The following is a 20,829-nucleotide window of genomic DNA, read 5'->3' as shown; positions in this document are numbered from 1 at the left end:
CCCACACTCCAAAGACGTACAGGTTTGTAGGTTAATTGGCTTGGTAAATGTAATTTTATTTTATTTTTTTTTTTTTAAAGATACAGTGCAGAAACATGCTCTTCAGCCCACCGGGTCCGCGCCGCCCAGCGATCCCCGCACATTAACACTATCCTACACCCACTAGGGACAATTTTTACATCTGCCCAGCCAATTAACCTACAAACCTGTACGTTTTTGGACTGTGGGAGGAAACCGAAGATCTCAGAGAAAACCCACGCGGGTACCGGGGAGAACGTACAAACTCCGTACAGACGGCGCCCGTAGTCAGGACCGTACCCGAGTCTCCGGCCCTACATTCGCTGTAAGGCAGCAACTCTACCACTGCGCCACCGTGCCGCAAATTGTCCCGAATGGGTGTAGGATAGTGTTAATGTGCAGGGATTGCTGGTCGGCACGGACCTGGTGGGCCGAAGGGCCTGTTTCTGCAATGTATCTCGAAATTAAACTAATTACAAATGACATATCCCAGGATGGAGCAGTGAATTCGATCTTAATTAATAATCTTGTGTCTAAGACTGACTTCTTTGAGCCAGTAAAGAAGAACAGAATTAATGCTCATAGCTTGAGTGGCAGCTTTGATAAACAAGAGATATTGCTTCAGACATGGCAAGTTGCAACAGGAATTTACTAAACAGTTGTCAGATTTGGACTCAAAAGTAGCTGGACCACATTACATAATTAGAAAAGAGACCATTACTGAATACATTTATACAGCATACAACAGGATAAACCGCTCCATTGCAACACTTCTCAGGATCATTGTCCTGGCCCCATGTCTTATCTAAATTGTTTCACTATTAGTGGAACATTGTTTCAGTTGCTTGGACCCCTGGGCTGGAGTTTGTCCCTCTCCACCCTTACCACCCCTCACTCAATCCTCAATGCATTGGCCTCTCACCTCCACTGAAATTCTCCCACTAACATAGCTCCTTGACCAAGCTTTTGATCATCTCTTTTGACTGGATGTTAATTTTCTTTAGACTTTAGAGATAGAGCACAGAAATAGGCCCTTCGGCCCACCGAGTCCGCTCCGGCCTGCGATCACCCCGTACACTAGCACTATCCGACGCACTGGGGACAATTTATAATTTTGCAGAAGCCAATTCACCGACAATCTAAAAAGATAACCCCCCCAGGTTAGGTTTGAATCAGAGTCTCTGGCATTGTGAGGAAGTAACTCGACTTTCCTTTGCTGAAAATCTTGTGAAACACTAGGGGATATTTTATTACAGGAATAATGATATATGAAAACAAGTATTCCGTAGAGTAGGGTATCTCTTTATCAATCAGTCAGTCTAAAGAAGTGTCCCAACCCAAAATGGCGTGCCGTCAACCGATGCTTCCTGATCTTCATAGAGTTCCTCCAGCGCTTTGCGTTTTGTTCAGGATTCCAGCATCTGCAGTTCCTTGCGTCTCCAAGCTTTCCATAAAGTTGTTACAACATAGCAGATGCTTGGCCTATCCAGACAACTCCTTGTATTGCAGTCCGGTTGTCTTTGATTTCCCCAACCGGTTGTCTTTGATTTCCCCAACCGTTGCTAACATTCTCACACATTATTTACCCTCAAGAGCCTGTCCACCCCGCTTTGGGATTTTCCTCGCATCTCTCGGTTACAGAGTTAAAGCACCACAAGAAGAACAACTTATTTTGTAAGGAATTTGTCCACTTACCTTTGCAACTTCGATCAGTATGTAAAAACTTGTAGTAACCAGGCAGACAGTTGCAGGTGCCAATCCCATTGTTCGCTTTGCATTTACAGGTGCTGATATCACAAAAATTGAAGTTGCACACAGTTTCAGCTTTGTTTTGTTGAAGGCAGGAGAGGTGGGTGGGGAAGAGAGAAAACAGACAAAGGAAAAGATATATTAGTTGCAAGTTATTTCCTATGATTTTGTTTTAATATGTTTAGAATTTGGAATTTCTGCTTATTGCTTACTGTAGCAATTTCCCCCACTTGGTTTAAATTTGTCCCTTTGATGTTAAGGCAAACCAAAAACCTCAGAAGAGCTTGGTTCCAGACAGTACTGATTTAGGTTTTTGGCACATTGACACACACTGTCCTTAATAGGTCAAGTATCAATTTGAGAGGATTCAATTGCAGTTAACATCGCATCACTTCTCAAAGGCAAAATTGCCCAGTAACTAGGCACTGAAAGTGGTTTTAAGGAAATTTCCACCTCAAAAGCAGCATGAGGGTCAATCTAGCTGCCAACAAGCATTTATTCACATCTTGGCTTGTTCCAAAACAGAACTGAAATAGAAAACATCAGCATGCCCATTTTACAATGGCTCCAGTGATAATCTCACTGTGTTGACTTGTTGCAGAGGCAGAGGCTGCAGTGCGACTTGTGCTGGATATCGTATGTTTGTTTTTAAAGGGATACAGCGTGGACGCAGGCCCTTTGGCCCACGCCGACCATCGATCACCTGTTCACACACTAGTTCTATGTTATCCCACTTTCACATCCACTCCCCACACACGAGGGGCAATTTTACAGAAGCCGATTAACCTGCACCTCTGGGATGTGGGAAGAAACTGGAGCAAAGGAAACCCACGCAGTCACAGGGAAGAGGTGCAAACTCCACACAGACAGCACCCGAGGTCAGGATCGAATCTGGGTCTCTGGCGCACTGAGGCAGCAGTTCGGAAGACCTTTTCATTTATTATTATATTTGTGGCATACAATTAATCAGAAGACACTAGTTCTATGTTATCCTACTTTCACGCCCACTCCCTGCACACTAGGAGCAATTTTACAAAGCCAATTCACCTACATACCCACACGTCTCAAGAAGGGTCTCGACCCAAAATGTCACCTATTCCTTGTCTCCATACTGCCTGATATGCTGCATTTCAACTGCTGGAAATTGCTTTGTACAATGCAAGCTACCGACGGCAGGTCAAGCTGTGAACATTACACACACGATTGAACAAGGTTTGCCCTTCAAAGTCTCAGCACGGCAATTATCTGAGCCTTAAAGTAAGTATTTGCTAACAAGGCCTGCATGGTGTTCCGGGCTTAATACACAGTAGTATTCATAGAGAAAATTGCAACTTCCATAATCTTTTAAGATGCCTAGGCAGGTTGCTTAATAAAATCTTTAAAACAATTCTAACCTTGTGCCAGTGCAGGGGGACTTGAAATGCAAGTGTGCCAGAGAGGCAAATAACACAAAATTATAGGCTATATTTCGGAAGTGGAATCGCACACAGTAGTTATGTAGTACTTGGTAATTCTCAACACAATTCTTCAGGAATTCCAATGTAGTATCTCTGCTCCCTCACTGTAACCTGACTTTTCCAACCAGTTCCTAATCCCTCTGTGCACTCAGGGTTCCGCCGATCTGCTTTCTACATTGTAGTTCAGAATCCTGTTCCTTGTAGCTCAGGCTATTTTGCTACCCTTTGATTCACTTGATCTCCTTAACAAGCTTCAATATATTCCAGAGCTCTTATTTCAGATGGACGTCATGGTTTTTTTTTTTAAAACATTGCATGCGTTAGAAACATTGACCACTTATTCCATGCAATGTTGATTCAACTGGGTGCCAATGGCATTTACAAGACATTTAGGTAGGCACATTGATATGCAGGGAATGGAGGGATAGGGATTATGGGCAGGCTGATAAGAGCTGTTCTTGGCATGGACATTGGAGGCTGAAGGACCTGTTCTGGAGCTGGTAAATCACTTGTTACATTTATCACACAGACAACATTTCTGCAAAAATGATTGTTGTGCAAATGTTGGAAACACTCAGCAGGTCAGGCAGCATCTGAGGAAGGAGAGACAGTTAACGTGTCAAGTTCAGGAGCCTTCACATGAACTGAGCCCTGAAATTCTGAATGCTTTCAATTTTTTCCAATTTATATTTCCAATATTCTGCATCCAGGGTTTTTAAAAATATAATTTTACTAGCCATCATTTTGTTTATGGATGAAGTGCAGTGGTGATTTTCAGGGTTAATTCCAAGTTGATGAAAATGGCAAATATGAAATAAACTATATTATTTGATGCACTCAGATTTAAATGAGTTCACAGGATGTCACAATTTCCCCCCCAAGACGATGGAACCCATTACACATGCATCTCTGGCCCATACATAGTTAACCAGTCTGAAGAAGAGTCTCGACCCAAAATGTCACCCATTCCTTCTATCCAGAGATGCTGCCTGGCCCGCTGAGTTTTTTCCAGCACTTTCAGTCTATCTTTGGTATAAGCCAGCATCCGCAGTTCCTTCCTACACAGAACAATATTACAAGGTCTCTTTCCAGTCTGGGCTACAGAAGGCAACACAGAATGACACCATCTTGTTCTTGAATAAAATTCCTGCACCAAGATTGGATCAGAGCAGACAGCAAAGAGGGGATTAGGCCCCAGCACTCTGGCATGGCGGTGCTATCCAAGTTGAAGGAAATGAAAACTAATGTCGTAGCAATTTTCTAGGTGTATATATAGTGTTCATTGCAGTAATGAATGCTCGTAACAAAGGCAGGATTGCTTGTCTGGTGCAAAACAAAGTGCTGGAGGAACTCAGTATTTGCGCAGGGAATGGTCTGACGCCATTTCTGGTGAGGAGCCTTCTTCCGACTAATAGTTTAGTGTAAAGATATGGCATGGAAACCAGCCCTTCAGCATATCGATCACCCATCCTATGTTGTCCCACTCTCGCATCTACTCCCTACACATTTGGGGCAATGCTTCTTTAACAGTAGCCAATCAACCTGCAAACCCACACATCTTTGGGATGTGGGAGGAAACTGGAGTACCCAGAGGAATTTCACATGGTCACAGGAAGAACTTATAAACTTCACACAAACAGCATCCAAGGTCAGGATCAAACCCAGGTGTCTGGTTTTGAGGCAGTAGCTCTAACAGCTGCACCAGTGTGCCGCCCTAATAGAAGGAGCAAGAAAGCTGAAAAAAAAAGTAGGGGTGGTTGTCAGAGCAGAGGGAAGGAAGCCTGTCTGGTGCCAGCGATAAGGACAATCCCTTGGGGGCTGGAGTGGAAACTTAGCAAGAAACAGAAAAGCAGACAAAAAACATCGAGGTTTGCTGAAAGGAAAATACAAAAAGTTGAAGTGGGTCCCTCATAGATGAAGGCAGAGGTTATATTGAGCAGTAACTAGTGTAGGAAAATAACTGCAGATGCTGGTTCAAATCAAAGGTATCACAAAATGCTGGAGTAACTCAGCGGGTCAGGACGCATCTCAGGAGAGAAGGAATGGGTGACGTTTCGGGTCGAGACCCTTCTTCAGACTGAAGGGTCTCGACCCGAAACGTCACCCATTCCTTCTCTCCTGAGATGCTGCCTGACCCGCTGAATTACTCCAGCATTTTGAGCAGTGAGTAAATGGGTGAGGTATTAAATATCTTGTATGTCTGGAAGATCACAGAACTACGTAACTACCGAAAATGAAGAGCTGAAATAAATGAATTTAGAAAATAATTGGATAGAAAATTAATAAAGCCCCATGATATCATGGCTGATATTTTAAGGATTTGAAAGGGAAGGGAGATAACAACTAGTGTATCTATTCTAAAATGCCACATCTTAGAATATCTTACAAGGAAGACTACCTTGTCATCTGTATAAGAAAATAACTGCAGATGCTGGTACAAATCGAAGGTATTTATTCACAAAATGCTGGAGTAACTCAGCAGGTTAGGCAGCATCTCAGGAGAGAAGGAATGGGTGACGTTTCGGGTCGAGACCTTGTCATCTGTGGGAAGTAACCGCCTCCACTATTTAAGGAAGGAGAGAAAACATGGAGAACTACCCATGAGCCTGACGTCAGTGGGAGAGGAACTCCGAGAGTCCATTTCTTTTAAAGGTATAGTGTTCATCTCATTAAAACTGACACATGGAATTATAAAAGGAAATCCAGCAACACTGTTCCTTGATCTCATAGCTGAAGATTTCAACGGGACTTTCAAATAAAGGCAATTAATGTGATCCACACCACTGCTTTCAAAGACATTGAAAAGGTAGTAACCACATTGCAGCCCAACTCCATTGAACCACCGGACATTCAACTTACAAGTATAACTGCCGATTGGTGTTATCAGTGTGCAGTTTGAACAGTTTCTGATGCCAGCTTTGATACTTTGGATGACAGATGCTTCTGTGGCATTGGAAGACTGTGAAAAGATGTTGTCAACAAAGGCCTTAACACTCCCTTTTCTGAAAAGAGAAAGAAGCAAAGCAAATTAAAGTATGTGCGAAAATAAACCACAGCTCATTTACACAGCCAACAAGCTACTTGCATTTTCTGCAGGTCAAGGATTCCACTTGCCAACTAATTCAAGTCCGCAATTGCAAGTTCAGGGATTTTACATTGTTTTAGTTTACATCAGTATTTCCACACATTCCAATTCTATCTTGGACTGATGTTAATCTTAATTCAAGATGACACCACTTTGACCCTGAAGGACACCTTAGACTTCCACTGTCAGAATGCATGGGGGCGTGGATCTGCTGTTTCTCCAGGAATCAAGAGGATAGAAAATTGGGAAACATGTGAGTGGTAGAGAGGAGAGGGTAAGAAAAGTGCTGAACTTAACCAGCCAGATGCAGTTTCTCGTCCAACACTTAATTACACCTTCCTGATGGAATTAGGAAAGCAAATAATTTAGATTTTTGTTTCCTGGAATCTCTACATAAGTGCAGGAAACATCAAAAATTGACTATTTTGAAAACGCACTTGCTTCTTCACTTTTCAAGCACTTTTCCTTTTATTAATTCTGTTTAGTTTAGGTTTAGAGATACAGCATGGAAACAGGATTTTCTGCCCACTGAATCCACACCGACCATCGATCACCTGTTCACACTAGTTCTGTTATCCCACTTTCACATCCACTCCCTACACACTTGGGGCAATTTACTGAGGGCCAATTAACCTTCAAACCCGCACGTCTCTGGTACGTGGGAGGAAACTGGAACACCCGGAGGAAACCCACGCAGGCACAGGGAGAACGTGCAAACTCCGCGCAGACTGATGATGACACTGTGGTGGTGGTGGTGGTGGTGGGGGGCCGGATCTCCAACAACGATGAGAAGGCCTACCGGGAGGAGGTGGCTGATCTGGCACTCTGGTGTCAGGACAATAGCCTCCTCTTGAATGTCACTAAAACAAAGGAGCTGATTGTGGACTTCAGAAGGGCTAAACATCCAAGGACGTACACGCCACTGGAGATAAATGGGTCTACTGTGGATAGGGTGAGCAGCTTTAAATACTTGGGAGTCCGCATCACAGAGGATCTGACGTGGGCAACGCACATTGCCGCACTGGTGGGTAAGGCTAAGCAGCGCCTTTACCACCTTAGACAATTGAGGAAATTCAGAGTGTCTCTGAGGATCCTTCATTGCTTCTACTCTGGGGCTGTAGAGAGCATCCTGTCCGGCAACATTACAGTCTGGTTTGGGAACAGCTCTGCCCAGGACAGGATGGCCCTGCAGAGAGTAGTGCGTTCGGCAGAACGCACCATGGGAACTACACTCATCCCCCTGCAGGACCTATACATCAGGAGGTGCAGATCCAGAGCAAGCAAGATCATGAGGGACCCCTACCACCCCAGTAACGGACTGTTCCAGATGCTACAATCAGGCAAACGCCTCCGCTGTCACGCTGCGAAAACGGAGAGGATGAGACGGAGCTTCTTCCCACAGGCCAGTCAACTTTTATAACCCCAGAGACTAAATTTTTGTCGACACTAATAGTAACTTATTAACTTTATTTATATGCTGTAACTAATTCTTTTTTGTGCACAACCCGCAGGCATTGCCACTTTCATTTCACTGCACAGTACGTGTATGTGACAAATAAATTTGACTTGACTTGACTTGACTGCACCCAAGGTCAGGACCGGTGCCTCGGGTGTTGTGGCTGTGAGGCAGCAACTTTCCCAGCTACACCACTGTGACAGATTTTCAACCAGCCACTTAGAGAGTACACCAGTTTTCCAAATTCATATCCGTCTGCTTGGCTGTCTGTTACTGTATATTTATCTGAAGTATTCTTCCCCACCCCCCACCCCACAGTTCATCATTGACTGGGTTAACTGACAACCATACGTTTGTATTTATTTTGCCTTGCATATGTACCTATTATCAGCTTCTCCCCCTCCTTCCTCCCGCCCCACGCACCATTATATTTATTCGGATGAATGTGTGGTTTGAATTTTCCACAGTGATGTCTCTCTGGTCTGCCTCCGCACTGTCGTGCATGATTCTAGTCAGGACAAATCCCCTTCCCTTTTAAATGGCAGATGTCAGCTCCAGATTATAAGTAAAACTACTGGGTCTGGTTTAACATTGTCTGCATAACAAGCCATTAACAATCTTGAATGTTACTTGTTCTGCGAGTCCACACATTTCAGTCAACTTCTGAAAAAACCCTTCAATTTTATTTTAGGAACAAACTTCATTGTATCAGTTCCCATCTTAAGTTCTGACTTAGATGTTAAGTTTACCCCACAATTATAAAAAGGCAGGCAATGGGAACAAACATTGCTGTTCAGTTTACACTACAAGTAACAAGAATGACAACTGATAACAGTGTTATCTGTTAGGGTGGAAAGGGAGGTAAGACAGGTCACGTTGCTAGGTGCAAAGCATCATTTATTGAACATTGAATAATGCCAATTTACACAGAAAATAAAGAGCAGAGGAAATACAAGTCACAGCAGGAAATACAGCAGACGCTGCAGCACCTTCTCCAAGTAAGGCTGGGCATGCTGCTAGAAGACCATTGATTCAGTGAATGACTCTCTTGGGACTGCCCAAAACCTGTTGGTCTCCCAGCACAGCGATATGACCATCAGAGAATGTTACTGCCTGGCCCATTCCAGGCTGCACGAGTACATGCTGAGGGACGCAGTGAAGCTCTGTGCAGCCAACACCAAGGCTCTGTGTGGGTGGACCACAACCTAGGGTTCTTCCCCTGCTGCTTCGAGTCCGGTGGGGACGCCCCTCAAACACTTGAAGGGCCATCACCACAGGTGACCACATGAATGACAAGGGCGTCTTGTGCAAAAGCAGGTGCTAACGCTAGCGAGTATGGAACTATTGAATGTATGGACACCAAGAGATTTTGCATGGTTTTTGTTTCGTATCCATACTTCATTAGGAACAACGTTTATTTTTGAAGTAAAAATCCCCAGAATGATGTAGGCACCAGGGGACATGTGATCTTAACATAACCGGCCCCCAAGAAAGTCAACCTTCCTCACAACTTAAATTACCCCCATTCTGGTTGGGGGAAAATGGTGTCAAGATTCTCAACTCGAAAATAAAAATCCTCCAGAAACACAACGAACTATTCGACCAAACAAGAAGCGGGTGCCACAGCCATGCACAGGGAGACTTGTTGGTAACAGGTTTATTCTATTGTGTTAGCATGCAAGATTTGAAGTGTGGAGCAAAGGTACTGCCATTAAAAACCTAGATCTCCAAAAAAAAACCCTTGCAATGTATAGAGGGATCTGCAGTTGGCCAATGTTCATGCACATGTGATTACCCACTGCACGTAATGTCAAGTGTTCGATTCTTCCACGGTTATGAAGCAAACTCTTTGGCTAGAGTCCTCTCGGTACTTACCGGGCACCTATAGCTCACTACAGACTGAATGTACTTCTAGGCAGCCCGCAGGCTGGGCGTCAAAGGGGTAGACATGTTCAAACAAGAATGAAGCTCGGCAAACAGACGCAAATTTATCTGTTGACTATAATATAACTGGATAAGACACCTGATTTTACACAAACATGTCAAATTATTCATGAGGAATGACTGGGCCAACAAAATCATTGCATCATTCCTGCCCCATGCTTTGCAGTTGAGTATAGAGTAACCCAGTATTTTGAAGCTTTGGTTTAATATTCAAGAATCAAGATTGTTTAATTATCATAGGAACAATATTTGCTGCAGTTCAACATAAATATTGGGTACTTACTCAAGCTTCCAAACAATAGATCTGTGGTATAAATGGTCATTTTTGAAGAATCTTTTCAACTAATCAGAGTAGAAGAAAGGGGAAAAAAAAATGAAATGTTTCAGGAAATATCACAGTTTTGTCATCTCTGTTTTAGGGTGGCACTGTGGCGCAGAAGTAGAGTTGCTGCCTTACAGCGCCAGAGGCACGGTTTAGATCTTGACTATGGGTGTTGTTTGTACGGAGTTTGTACGTTCTCCGCGTGGGTTTTCTCCGAGATCTTCAGTTTCCTCCCACACGCCAAAGACGTACAGGTTTGTAGGTTAATTGGCTTAGTATGAATGTAAAATTGTCCCAGTGTGTGTAGGATAGTGCTAATGTGCGGGGAATTGCTGGTCGGTACGAACTCGGTGGTCCAAAGGGCTTGTTTCCGCTCTGCATCTTTAAACTAAACAACATTAAATGCTCTGCAATAGCATTTTCACCACTCACCCGAAAACTGTATTTATTGGTATTTGTTTTAAAGAAAAGAGATCTAGGTTACAATGCTTACGATAGACACAAAATGCTGCAATAACTCAGCAGGTCAGGCAGCATCTCTGGATAAAAAGAATAGGTGACATTTGGGGTTGAGACCCTTCTTCAGGCAATGCTCGTGTTACAATTCTTCCCGTGTTTAATTTCACCTCAACGGAGTAGTAATGTTGGGAAGAAAAGGGAAGAAGCAGGAGATTTGCAGAAAACAAGGTATGGTTGGAAATGTTTTATTTGATTTCGCAATGGGGTGGTGAAGAACAATTCAATTGTGCCAAATTGCTCAGATTATTAAGGGGTTGGACACGTTAGAGGCAGGAAATATGTTCCCAATGTTGGGGGAGTCCAGAACAAGGGGCCACAATTTAAGGGGTAGGCCATTTAGAACTGAGATGAGGAAAAACTTTTTCAGTCAGAGAGTTGCGAATCTGTGGAATTCTCTGCCTCAGAAGGCAGTGGAGGCCAATTCTCTGAATGCATTCAAGAGAGAGCTGGATAGAGCTTTTTAAAAAAAAAATTTTTTTTAAATAGGTGCAGGAGTAGGCCATTCAGCCCTTCGAGCCAGCACCGCCATTCAATGCGATCATGGCTGATCACTCTCAATCAGTACCCCGTTCCTGCCTTCTCCCCATACCCCCTCACTCCGCTATCCTTAAGAGCTCTATCCAGCTCTCTCTTGAAAGCATCCAACGAACTGGCCTCCAATGCCTTCTGAGGCAGAGAATTCCACACCTTCACCACTCTCTGACTGAAAAAGTTCTTCCTCATCTCCGTTCTAAATGGCCTACCCCTTATTCTTAAACTGTGGCCCCTTGTTCTGGACTCCCCCAACATTGGGAACATGTTTCCTGCCTCTAATGTGTCCAATCCCCTAATTATCTTATATGTTTCAATAAGATCCCCCCTCATCCTTCTAAATTCCAGTGTATACAAGCCCAATCGCTCCAGCCTTTCAACATACGACAGTCCCGCCATTCCGGGAATTAACCTAGTGAACCTACGCTGCACGCCCTCCATAGCAAGAATATCCTTCCTCAAATTTGGAGACCAAAACTGCACACAGTACTCCAGGTGCGGTCTCACCAGGGCCCGGTACAACTGTAGAAGGACCTCTTTGCTCCTATACTCAACTCCTCTTGTTACGAAGGCCAACATTCCATTGGCTTTCTTCACTGCCTGCTGTACCTGCATGCTTCCTTTCATTGACTGATGCACTAGGACACCCAGATCTCGTTGAACTCCCCCTCCTCCTAACTTGACACCATTCAGATAATAATCTGCCTTTCTATTCTTACTTCCAAAGTGAATAACCTCACACTTATCTACATTAAACTGCATCTGCCATGTATCCGCCCACTCACACAACCTGTCCAAGTCACCCTGCAGCCTTATTGCATCTTCCTCACAATTCACACTACCCCCCAGCTTAGTATCATCTGCAAATTTGCTAATGGTACTTTTAATCCCTTCGTCTAAGTCATTAATGTATATCGTAAATAGCTGGGGTCCCAGCACCGAACCTTGCGGTACCCCACTGGTCACTGCCTCCCATTCCGAAAGGGACCCATTTATCCCCACTCTTTGCTTTCTGTCTGTCAACCAATTTTCTATCCATGTCAGTACCCTACCCCCAATACAATGTGCCCTAATTTTGCCCACTAATCTCCTGTGTGGGACCTTGTCGAAGGCTTTCTGAAAGTCGAGGTACACCACATCCACTGACTCTCCCTTGTCTTAAGAATAGCAGAGTCAGGGGATATGGGGAGAAGGCAGGAACAGGGTACTGATTGAGAATGATCAGCCATGATCACATTGAATGGCGGTGCTGGCTCGAAGGGCTGAATGGCCTCCTCCTGCACCTATTGTCTATACCTTAGGGCTTGAAAAATCTACTCGATTTTCAGCACACATTTACATGAAAATCCTGAAGATTTTAAGCATCAGTTGTTTGATCGCTCTTTGTCAATTCAATCCAGTCAAGCAAAGTACCCTTCCATTGATTTCTAAATTATTGCATCATTGAGTAGGGTCATTGGCATATCTAGCAGGATCTCGCTTGGTGGGGGTTAATTTGCCTAGCAAGGACTGACTCGCAACTGCACCTGAAATACCTGGTGTAATCTGCCCGGTTTTCAATGTCTTCATCTAGTCTGTAAGTATGGACAAGTTTTAAAGTCATTAAGTATATTTAATCAGTGTTGGAGGGATCAAGGAATCAGAGAACAAAGATCCACTCATCCACGAATTTACTTAGTGACAAAATAGACACCAGGCTCTGTATGAGTTGATTTTTTTAGATTTAGAGATACTGCGCAGAAACAGGCTCTTCGGCCCACCGGATCCGCGCCGCCCAGCGATCCCCGCACACTAACACTATCCTACACCCACTAGGGACAATTTTTACATTTCCCCAGCCAATTAACCCACATACCTGTACATCTTTGGAGTGTGGGAGGAAACCGAAAATCTCGGAGAAAACCCACGCAGGTCACGGGGAGAACGTACAAACTCCGTACAGACGGCGCCCGTAGTCAGGATCGAACCTGAATCTCCGACGCTGCATTCGCTGTAAGGCAGCAACTCTACCACTGCGCCACCGTGCCGCCTTCCAGTCTTTGTGAGCTGGTCATTATTATTTCAAGTAAAACTGCAATGTATGCTTATGTGTTTGGAGATCTTAACTATAAATAAACTACGTGCAGCAGGGGTGATCTTATAGAGGTGTATAAAATCACGAGTAGGGAAAGATTTAAAAGGAACCCAAGGGGCACGTTTTCCACTCAGAGGGTGGTCGGTATATAAAATGAGCTGCCAGAGGAAGTATAAGAAAATAACTGCAGATGCTGGTACAAATCGAAGGTATTTATTCACAAAATGCTGGAGTAACTCAGCAGGTCAGGCAGCATCTCAGGAGAGAAGGAATGGGTGACGTTTCGGGTCGAGACCCTTCTTCTATCTTCCTGTCCCCATCTATATCCTTCCTTTGTCCCACCCCCCTGACATCAGTCTGAAGAAGGGTCTCGACCCGAAACGTCACCCATTCCTTCTCTCCTGAGATGCTGCCTGACCTGCTGAGTTACTCCAGCATTTTGTGAATAAATGCCAGAGCAAGTAGGTGAGACAGGTACAATAACAATATTTAAAAGACATTTGTACAGGTATGTGGATAGGAAAGGTTTAAAGTGATATGGGGCAAACGTGGATAACTGGAACTAGCTTAGATGGGACATCCTGGTCTGCATGGATGAGTTGGGCTGAAGGGCCCGTTTCCCAACTCTAAATCTCAAAACAATCTCTCTCAGGATGGAATAGAGCAACCCCCAACTAAATTCCCAGGAGAATGGCCAATTTTAAACTGAACGGCGGGTGGAACAGGCACGAGATAGAGTACCGACAGTACATCAGAGTACAACCAAGAGGATGGTTACTTACCTCCTTCTCTATTTTGGATGCCGTTTCGAAAAATGTCTTTGAATTGATTTCATTCATGGCAGGAAGAAAAGTGGCGTCAGGTAAATGCAAGACTCCAGGGAAGCTTTTCACTGGAAGACATAGATGAAAATGAATTGGACCATCCCATCGGAACGAGCAATTAGGAGAAAGATTTATTCCAGAACAGATAAAGAGACCAGAGGCAAACAAATGCCTTCCTGCGTACTGGTTTGAATCCATGCAGGGAAAGAAAAATATGGGCAGAGAATTCCTGTTATTGTCATTTTGAAGGTGCCAAGGAAAATAATCCAAAATGAAACACGCCCAAATAGATTGGAGAAGGAAAATGCTCTGCAAAAAAGATGGTGATAGTTAAAAATACCTAAAAACAAAAAAAAAGTCAACTCAGGCATTTTTATCTCTGGTGTTTATGATTGCAGAAAGGAAGGGAGGGGGGCCCCAGACACAAAATGCTGGAGTAACTCATCGAGACAGGCAGCATCTCAGGATAGAAGGAATGGGTGACATTTCAGGTCAAGACCTTTCTTCAGACTGAGTGTCAGGGAAGAGGGAGACACAAAGATATGGAAGGGTAAGGGTGTGAAAACGAGACATCAAAGGGGACGCAGATCAAGGAAAATGTAGAATAGTTCATTGTCTGCTTTGTTGGCGCACTCCCCTAGCTAACAAAGGTAAAATGTAATCAAGAGGACAGTCAGACTGGTCGGAAAACTAGGATGGGGAGGGATGAAGAGAGAGGGAAAGCAAAGAACTCTAACTTGAAGTTAGAGTTCGAGGTTTCAAGGTCTATTTATTGTCACATATACCAATTAAGGTTCAGTGAAACTCGATTACCATATTACCAAGTTAATATTCATACCGCTGGGTTGTAAGCTGCCCAAGCAACATACGAGGTGCTGTTCCTCCAATTTGCGTTGGCCCTCACTCTGACAATGGAGGAGGCCCAAGACAAAAAGGTCAGTGTGGGAATGGGAGGGGGAGTTAAAGTGTTGAGCAACCGGGAGATCAGGCAGGTTCAGGCAGAACTGAGCGGAGGTGTTCAGCGAAACGATCGCCGAGCCTGCACTTGGCCTTGCCAATATATAGGAGCCCACACCTGGAATAGCGGATACAGTAGATGAGGTTGGAGGAGGTGCAAATGAACCACTGCCTCACCCGAAAAGATTATTGGGAGCCTTGGATGGAATTGAGGGAGCAGGTATAGGGACAAGTAATGCATCTCCTGCAGTTGCAGGGGAAGAGACCTGGGTAGGGGGTAGATTGGTTGGGAAGGGATGAGGGAACTAAGGAACTACGTCGGGAACTGTCTCTGCAGAAGGTGGAAAGTGGGGGGGGGGGGGGGAAGATGTGGCTAGTGGTGGGATCCAGTAGATGGCGGTGAAAATGTCGGAGGATTATGTGCTGTATGCGATGGCTGATGGGGTGAAAGGCGAAGACTAGGGGGAACTGTCCCTGCTGCAACTTTGGGGAGGGGGGGGGGGGGGGGGGGAAGGATGAGCGAAGCTGCATCGATGAAGCCCTCACAAGGGTCTCCTCGGTATCCTGCAGCATCCATAGTCAGGATCGAATCCAGTTCACTGGCGCTGTAAGGCAGCAACTCTACCACTGCACCATTTACATGATGCACATCTCTCTAAACCCTTTGTATCACCATATCTGTCCAAATGTTTTTTTAAACGCTGTTCTTGTACCTGTGTCAACCGCTCACTTTGCGGTTCATTCCAGAGACCACTGAGCAAGTCGATTCTCCTACTCTGGGGAAGAGACTCTGGACAACAACGCTGCCTGCTTAGATTCAGATTGGGAAAAACAAGGGTTGAAGGAACAGTGTGTCAGGCAGCACCTGTGGAGGGAATGGCAGGTGACGTTTCTGATTGGGACCCTCCTTCAGATTGAAAACTGGAAAACAGAGGTGGGACCCAGACAAAGCCTGGCAAGTAATAGGTGGATACAGGTATACAGGTGTGGAGTGTGTGTGTGTGTGTGGTGGGGGGGGGGGAGGAGGGGGAGAGAATAGGAGTGATTTGGAGATGTGTGGAGCTAGATATGAAAAGGGTGTCGGATGTGGAGAGAAGAGCAAAATGTAAAGCTAGAGGGAGGTACACGGGGTGGGAAACAGGGAAATATGGGTCTCTGGGATGGGAGATGCGCGCACAGAGGAGGAGAGGTCAAGGCCATGGGTAGTAGACAGAAAACCACAGTTCAGAAACAAAGATACTTCAGTGGAAATACTTCTCTGGGGCAAGTGGCACACGGAGAAAAATACTGGGAGAATGGAATAGAGTCCCTAGAGGAGGCAGGGAGGAAAGGAAGTATAGTCAGGAATGCTATGGGAGCCTACAGGCATGTAATGGATGCTTGTGGTCTGATTATCTTCAGTGATGGACAGTGGGAGATCCAGGAAGGAAAGGGAAGGGGGGAGGGGGGGGAGGGGGGGTTACAGCCAAATCTTATGAAACATGAGAAAGGTAGAAAATGGCCACAAAAGCAATGAAATACGAGTTTGGTAGGAGGGCAGGAAATAGACTCGTACACGAGCCAGAAAGAGAAAGTGTTGAACGAGGGTCCCCAAGTTGGACAAAGCAAAAACCGTTCCACATATTCAAAAAAAAGACAGGCATAACTTAGGCCCTTGGCACACTTTTGATCCAGATAGAGTGTGAATGAGTGTGCCAATGGATGAGTGTGCTAATGGAGAAGACATGGTCAGGCCTCTGTTCCAGATAGATGAGGAGGGTTGTGTAAGGGGGTTGGAAGTCCATGATAAAGATGAGCTAGTTGAGACCAGGGAAGTCAAAGCTGCAGAGAGTATCCGAAATATCACAGATGCAAATTGGAAGGGAACGGACCAGGGAAGTGGGGATGGATTCAACGTAGGAAGAAACAGGTTCTACAGGACATACAAATAGGCAGAAGCAATGGGTCTGCTCGTACAGTCCTGCTTATGGACCTTGGGCAGGGAAGTGGAAGTGGACTGTGCAGGGCTGGGAGATTACAAGTCAGGAAAATCTCCCATGATAGGAGATGTCAGTGATAGTCAGGTGGACAATGGCCTGAGTTTTAGTGATGGGGTCGTGGTCCAGAGGGAGATACGAGGATGTGGCCGAGAGCCAGTGCTCGGCATCTGAGACAACTTGCCAAGGCACAAGTGCGTACCCGTCCACAGGTCTGAAGATGATGTCAGGCTTGGTTCTTGCCGAGCTGTGCGCTGCACAATTGATTGCCAAGTAGGACATTGTGAAACCTGTTTTCCTTTATTTAATACTTTCCCTTGGCACTTGGCCAAGAAGCAGGGAAAGATCAGTGCTGGAATCCCTCCAGCTCCCAACAGGACAGACACATGATGTGTGTGATACCATTGCAAGAGAGGCTGCGGTCAGAACGTGTGGGAACATGCAACAGTTTTAGTCGGCGATTAAACAATCACACAGGGCAACACGTGATCATGTGAAGGACCAAGAAGGTGGCTTCTTTTCAAAGAAAATTGCATGACGATACAAGACATGGGCACAGAAGCCAATTATCAAACAACTCTCAAAAGCAATTCTACAAAATTATTGCAACATTAAATCTGATCCCCGTAAGGTGAAGTCTTAAGCTATTTAATTTAAGAGGCTGGAGAGATATGGACCGGCAGATGTTGGTTTATAAAAAATAGACAAAGTGCTGGAATAACTCAGCAGGTCAGCAGCATGTCTGGAAACAGATAGGTGATGTTTCAGGTCAGGACCAAAACAACACTTACCCAAGTTCTCCAGAGATGCTGCCTGACTGGTTGAGTTTCTCCAGTACAGTATTTTTTTCCATATTAGGGACTTCTAGTTTACTTGCATCAAATCCCAGCAACTTTCCTCACAATTGTTATACCCCATTCAGAATTGATGTCACATAATTGCTTCACAATATACATCAAGACATCATATTATTATAAATATAGAGCAATAATCTGTTTTTTTTTTACCTGTTATGCAGTTACCTCCTTGCATATATTGCCCAGGAAGACAGCGGCAGTTGTACGATGCAAAAAGATTCACACATTTACTGCCGAATGGACAAATCACATTGAGGCATTGAACTGGGGGGGAAAAAAATAGAATATTAATGTCTAACTCGAGTGTGAATTATGCAAGGACACGGTCACAGAATGTTTGAAATTCACTGAACACAAAATAATCAAGAGCTTTGGATTAGAAAAGTAACAGTTTACATCCTTGTGGTGCAGGATTTATTGGATGGAATTAGAAAGTAGTTCATAATCGTTCGTGGATTTGCCCATGTTCCAAGCAAGGGATTGTCAGCTGTATTGTTGTCAAGTAACATGGATGACAAATGTGCCCAATAATCCTTGATCAAGATTGCAGGAATTAGATCATTGTAACTTTGCCATGGTCTAAAACGTTTAAAAAAGTAATAAAAAAGTAATAACCTCAGGGCGACATGGTGACGTAGCAGTAGAGCTGCTGCCTTACAGCGCCAGTGACCCACCCGGCTTCGATCCCGACTACGGGTGCTGTCTATACAGAGTTTGGACGTTCTCCCCGTGACCTGCATGGGTTGTGGCCGAGATCTTCGGTTTTCTCCTACACTCCAAAGACGTACAGGTTTGTAGGTTAATTGGCCTGGTGTAAATGTAAATTGTCCCGTGTGTGTGTGTGTGTGCGTGCGCGCGCGGTAATGTGCGCAGTAGTGTTAATGTGCAAGGTTTGCTGGTCGGTGCGGACTCACTGGGCCGAAGGGCCGGTGTCCACACCGTATCTCTAAACTAAACTCTGACCAATGCAAAAGGATAAACTCCTGCTCAGGTCAACCATTGCAGACTGCACAAACAGGAGACGGACGAGTCTCATGCAATATATCAATACATTTTTATTACGAGTCTGCATGAAGCTCTTAACCATGTCCAAGGACAGATCTGGCTACAAGAAAAGATCTACATTGTGTATATTTTGCAGCAACAGTCTGCCTGATTAACTACTTGGTCGGTATGTAACTGGAAAGAAAAGCTACAAACAATCAGAATTTATTGTTGGTGGTTGCTGTCTATCCAATGGAAAAATCAATTATTCAATAGCACAAAATAAAATTGTAGCACCAAACAATGTGGAAAAGTGATGTTATCATGTCTGTAAATAAATCAAATGCCTATTTATACAACAAGAAATTTCACAACAGTAACCACCACCAGCAAAAGGAAAGCCCTCAATTTTCCACTGGGTCCCAAGGAAGATCAATTTACAAAAAAAACACAACCATCAATGTCTCTTTCAATCATGGTTAATATTGGTAGCACATTCCAAAGATTAAAAGCTAACGGTTGCTTCAATCACAGGATGTGGAGGCTTTGGAGATGATGCAGAAGAGGTTTACCAGAATGCTGCATGGATTAAAGGGTATTAGACAGACTGCATTTCCTTTGGAGCATCGAGGTCGAGGGGAGACCCGATAGAAGAACATAAAATTATTAGAGGCATAGAGAGGGTAGATAGTCAGAACCTCTCTCCCAGGATGGAAATGTCAGAGACTTGAGATCAGAGGTTTAAGGTGAGAGGGGCGAAGTTTAAAGGAGATCTGCGATGTAGTTGCTTTTGCACAGAGAATGACGGGTGCCTGAAACAGCTGCCAGAGTAGTGGACACAGATATGATGGTGGGATTTAAGAGGCATTTAGATAGGCACATGGATTCGGAGGGAATAGAAGGACAAGGATCATGTGTAAGCAGTGGAGATTAGTTTAACTTGGCAATATGTTCAACCTGGACATTAATTCCTGTGCTGTACTGTTCTGTTCTACATCTAACATTTTAACTACTCTAGCTCTCAATTAAACTATCACTTGCCACTTACTCCTTTACATCAGATACCAGACTTGACTCATGCTGCAGTCTTTCATAACTATTATTGCCAGTGCAGATACCTTCAGTATTCTAATGCCTTTAATATGTCTTAAATGAGACTTGTCAAAGAATAACAGATGCCAAGCCAAGTGAGCTGAATGAATAAACAATTAATCAAAGAGGTAGGTAATAAAAAAAGCCCCAAAGAAGGTGGTGGTTAATAATAAACAGAGTTGAAATGGGAATTCCAGACCTTGAGTCCTTGTTTGTCGAAACATGGGCAATGGAGTGTAGGGTCTGAGATGAGCGAGAATAGTTAAAATAAAGTACAGGTGATAACTGAGGGTAATAGGATGGTGAGAGGTGGGCAGCTATGTGCCAGTGTCGGTCCACAAGTGGAGCAAACAGAACTGTGTACGAGCTGGAACTTGGGCAGTAGATCCTGGGCATTGCAGGAGGCAGATTACTGGCAAGCACTGTATTGAAATCCAAGAATCTATGTTGGAAAAGCCTTGAATTTTTAAAAAATATTCTTTTATTCCACGCTGATCTCCTCTCCAAAAGACTATTTCAACAAAAAATCGTTGGATTTGATATTAGAATATTCAGGTAATGGTAGGGTGCAGGAGGAAGATAGCAAAACAGCTGGTAGAGCTGCTGCCTCACAGCACCAGAGATCCAGGTTCAATCCAGACCTGGAGCACTGTCTGTGTGGATTTTGCACATCCTCCTTGCGGCCACATGGATTTCCTCCGGGTGCTCTGGTTTCCTCCCACACCCCAAACACGTGCATCTTTGTTAATTGCCCTTAGAGCGCAGGGAGGGGATGCTAAAGTGGAACTAGTGTGAAAGGGTGATCGAGAGTTGGCAAGGAGGGTGCACAGAAGGGCCTGTTGCTATGCTTTCAATCAATAATGCATAGGTGAGGCAAAGGATGGTTGGAAGGTGGAAAGAGATCTTAGTGATGGGAGAAATGGCTGTTTGCAGGTGTCTTGGGATCAAATAGGACACCAGTACTCTGAACAACCCGATTGAATT

The 20,829-nt window shown here is 44.4% G+C and overlaps 1 protein-coding gene across 1 annotated transcript in view; it reads right to left on the bottom strand.

Annotated features, from left to right (window-relative positions):
* Nucleotides 1-20,829, bottom strand: part of LOC144607661 (uncharacterized) — an 83,124-nt gene that overhangs the window by 19,218 nt on the left and 43,077 nt on the right. Inside the window, exons 3-7 of the mRNA XM_078424655.1 lie at nt 17,920-18,033; nt 13,938-14,047; nt 9,993-10,051; nt 6,084-6,226; nt 1,714-1,842 (exon numbers count right to left, since the gene is read on the bottom strand). Of these exons, the coding sequence (XP_078280781.1) occupies nt 1,714-1,842; nt 6,084-6,226; nt 9,993-10,051; nt 13,938-14,047; nt 17,920-18,033 (555 nt within the window). The remainder of the gene's footprint in view (nt 1-1,713; nt 1,843-6,083; nt 6,227-9,992; nt 10,052-13,937; nt 14,048-17,919; nt 18,034-20,829) is intronic.

Source organism: Rhinoraja longicauda, chromosome 29, assembly GCF_053455715.1.
Source record: "Rhinoraja longicauda isolate Sanriku21f chromosome 29, sRhiLon1.1, whole genome shotgun sequence".
Classification (NCBI taxonomy): Eukaryota; Metazoa; Chordata; class Chondrichthyes; order Rajiformes; family Arhynchobatidae; genus Rhinoraja; species Rhinoraja longicauda.
This window is presented reverse-complemented; position numbering and strand designations above follow the sequence as displayed.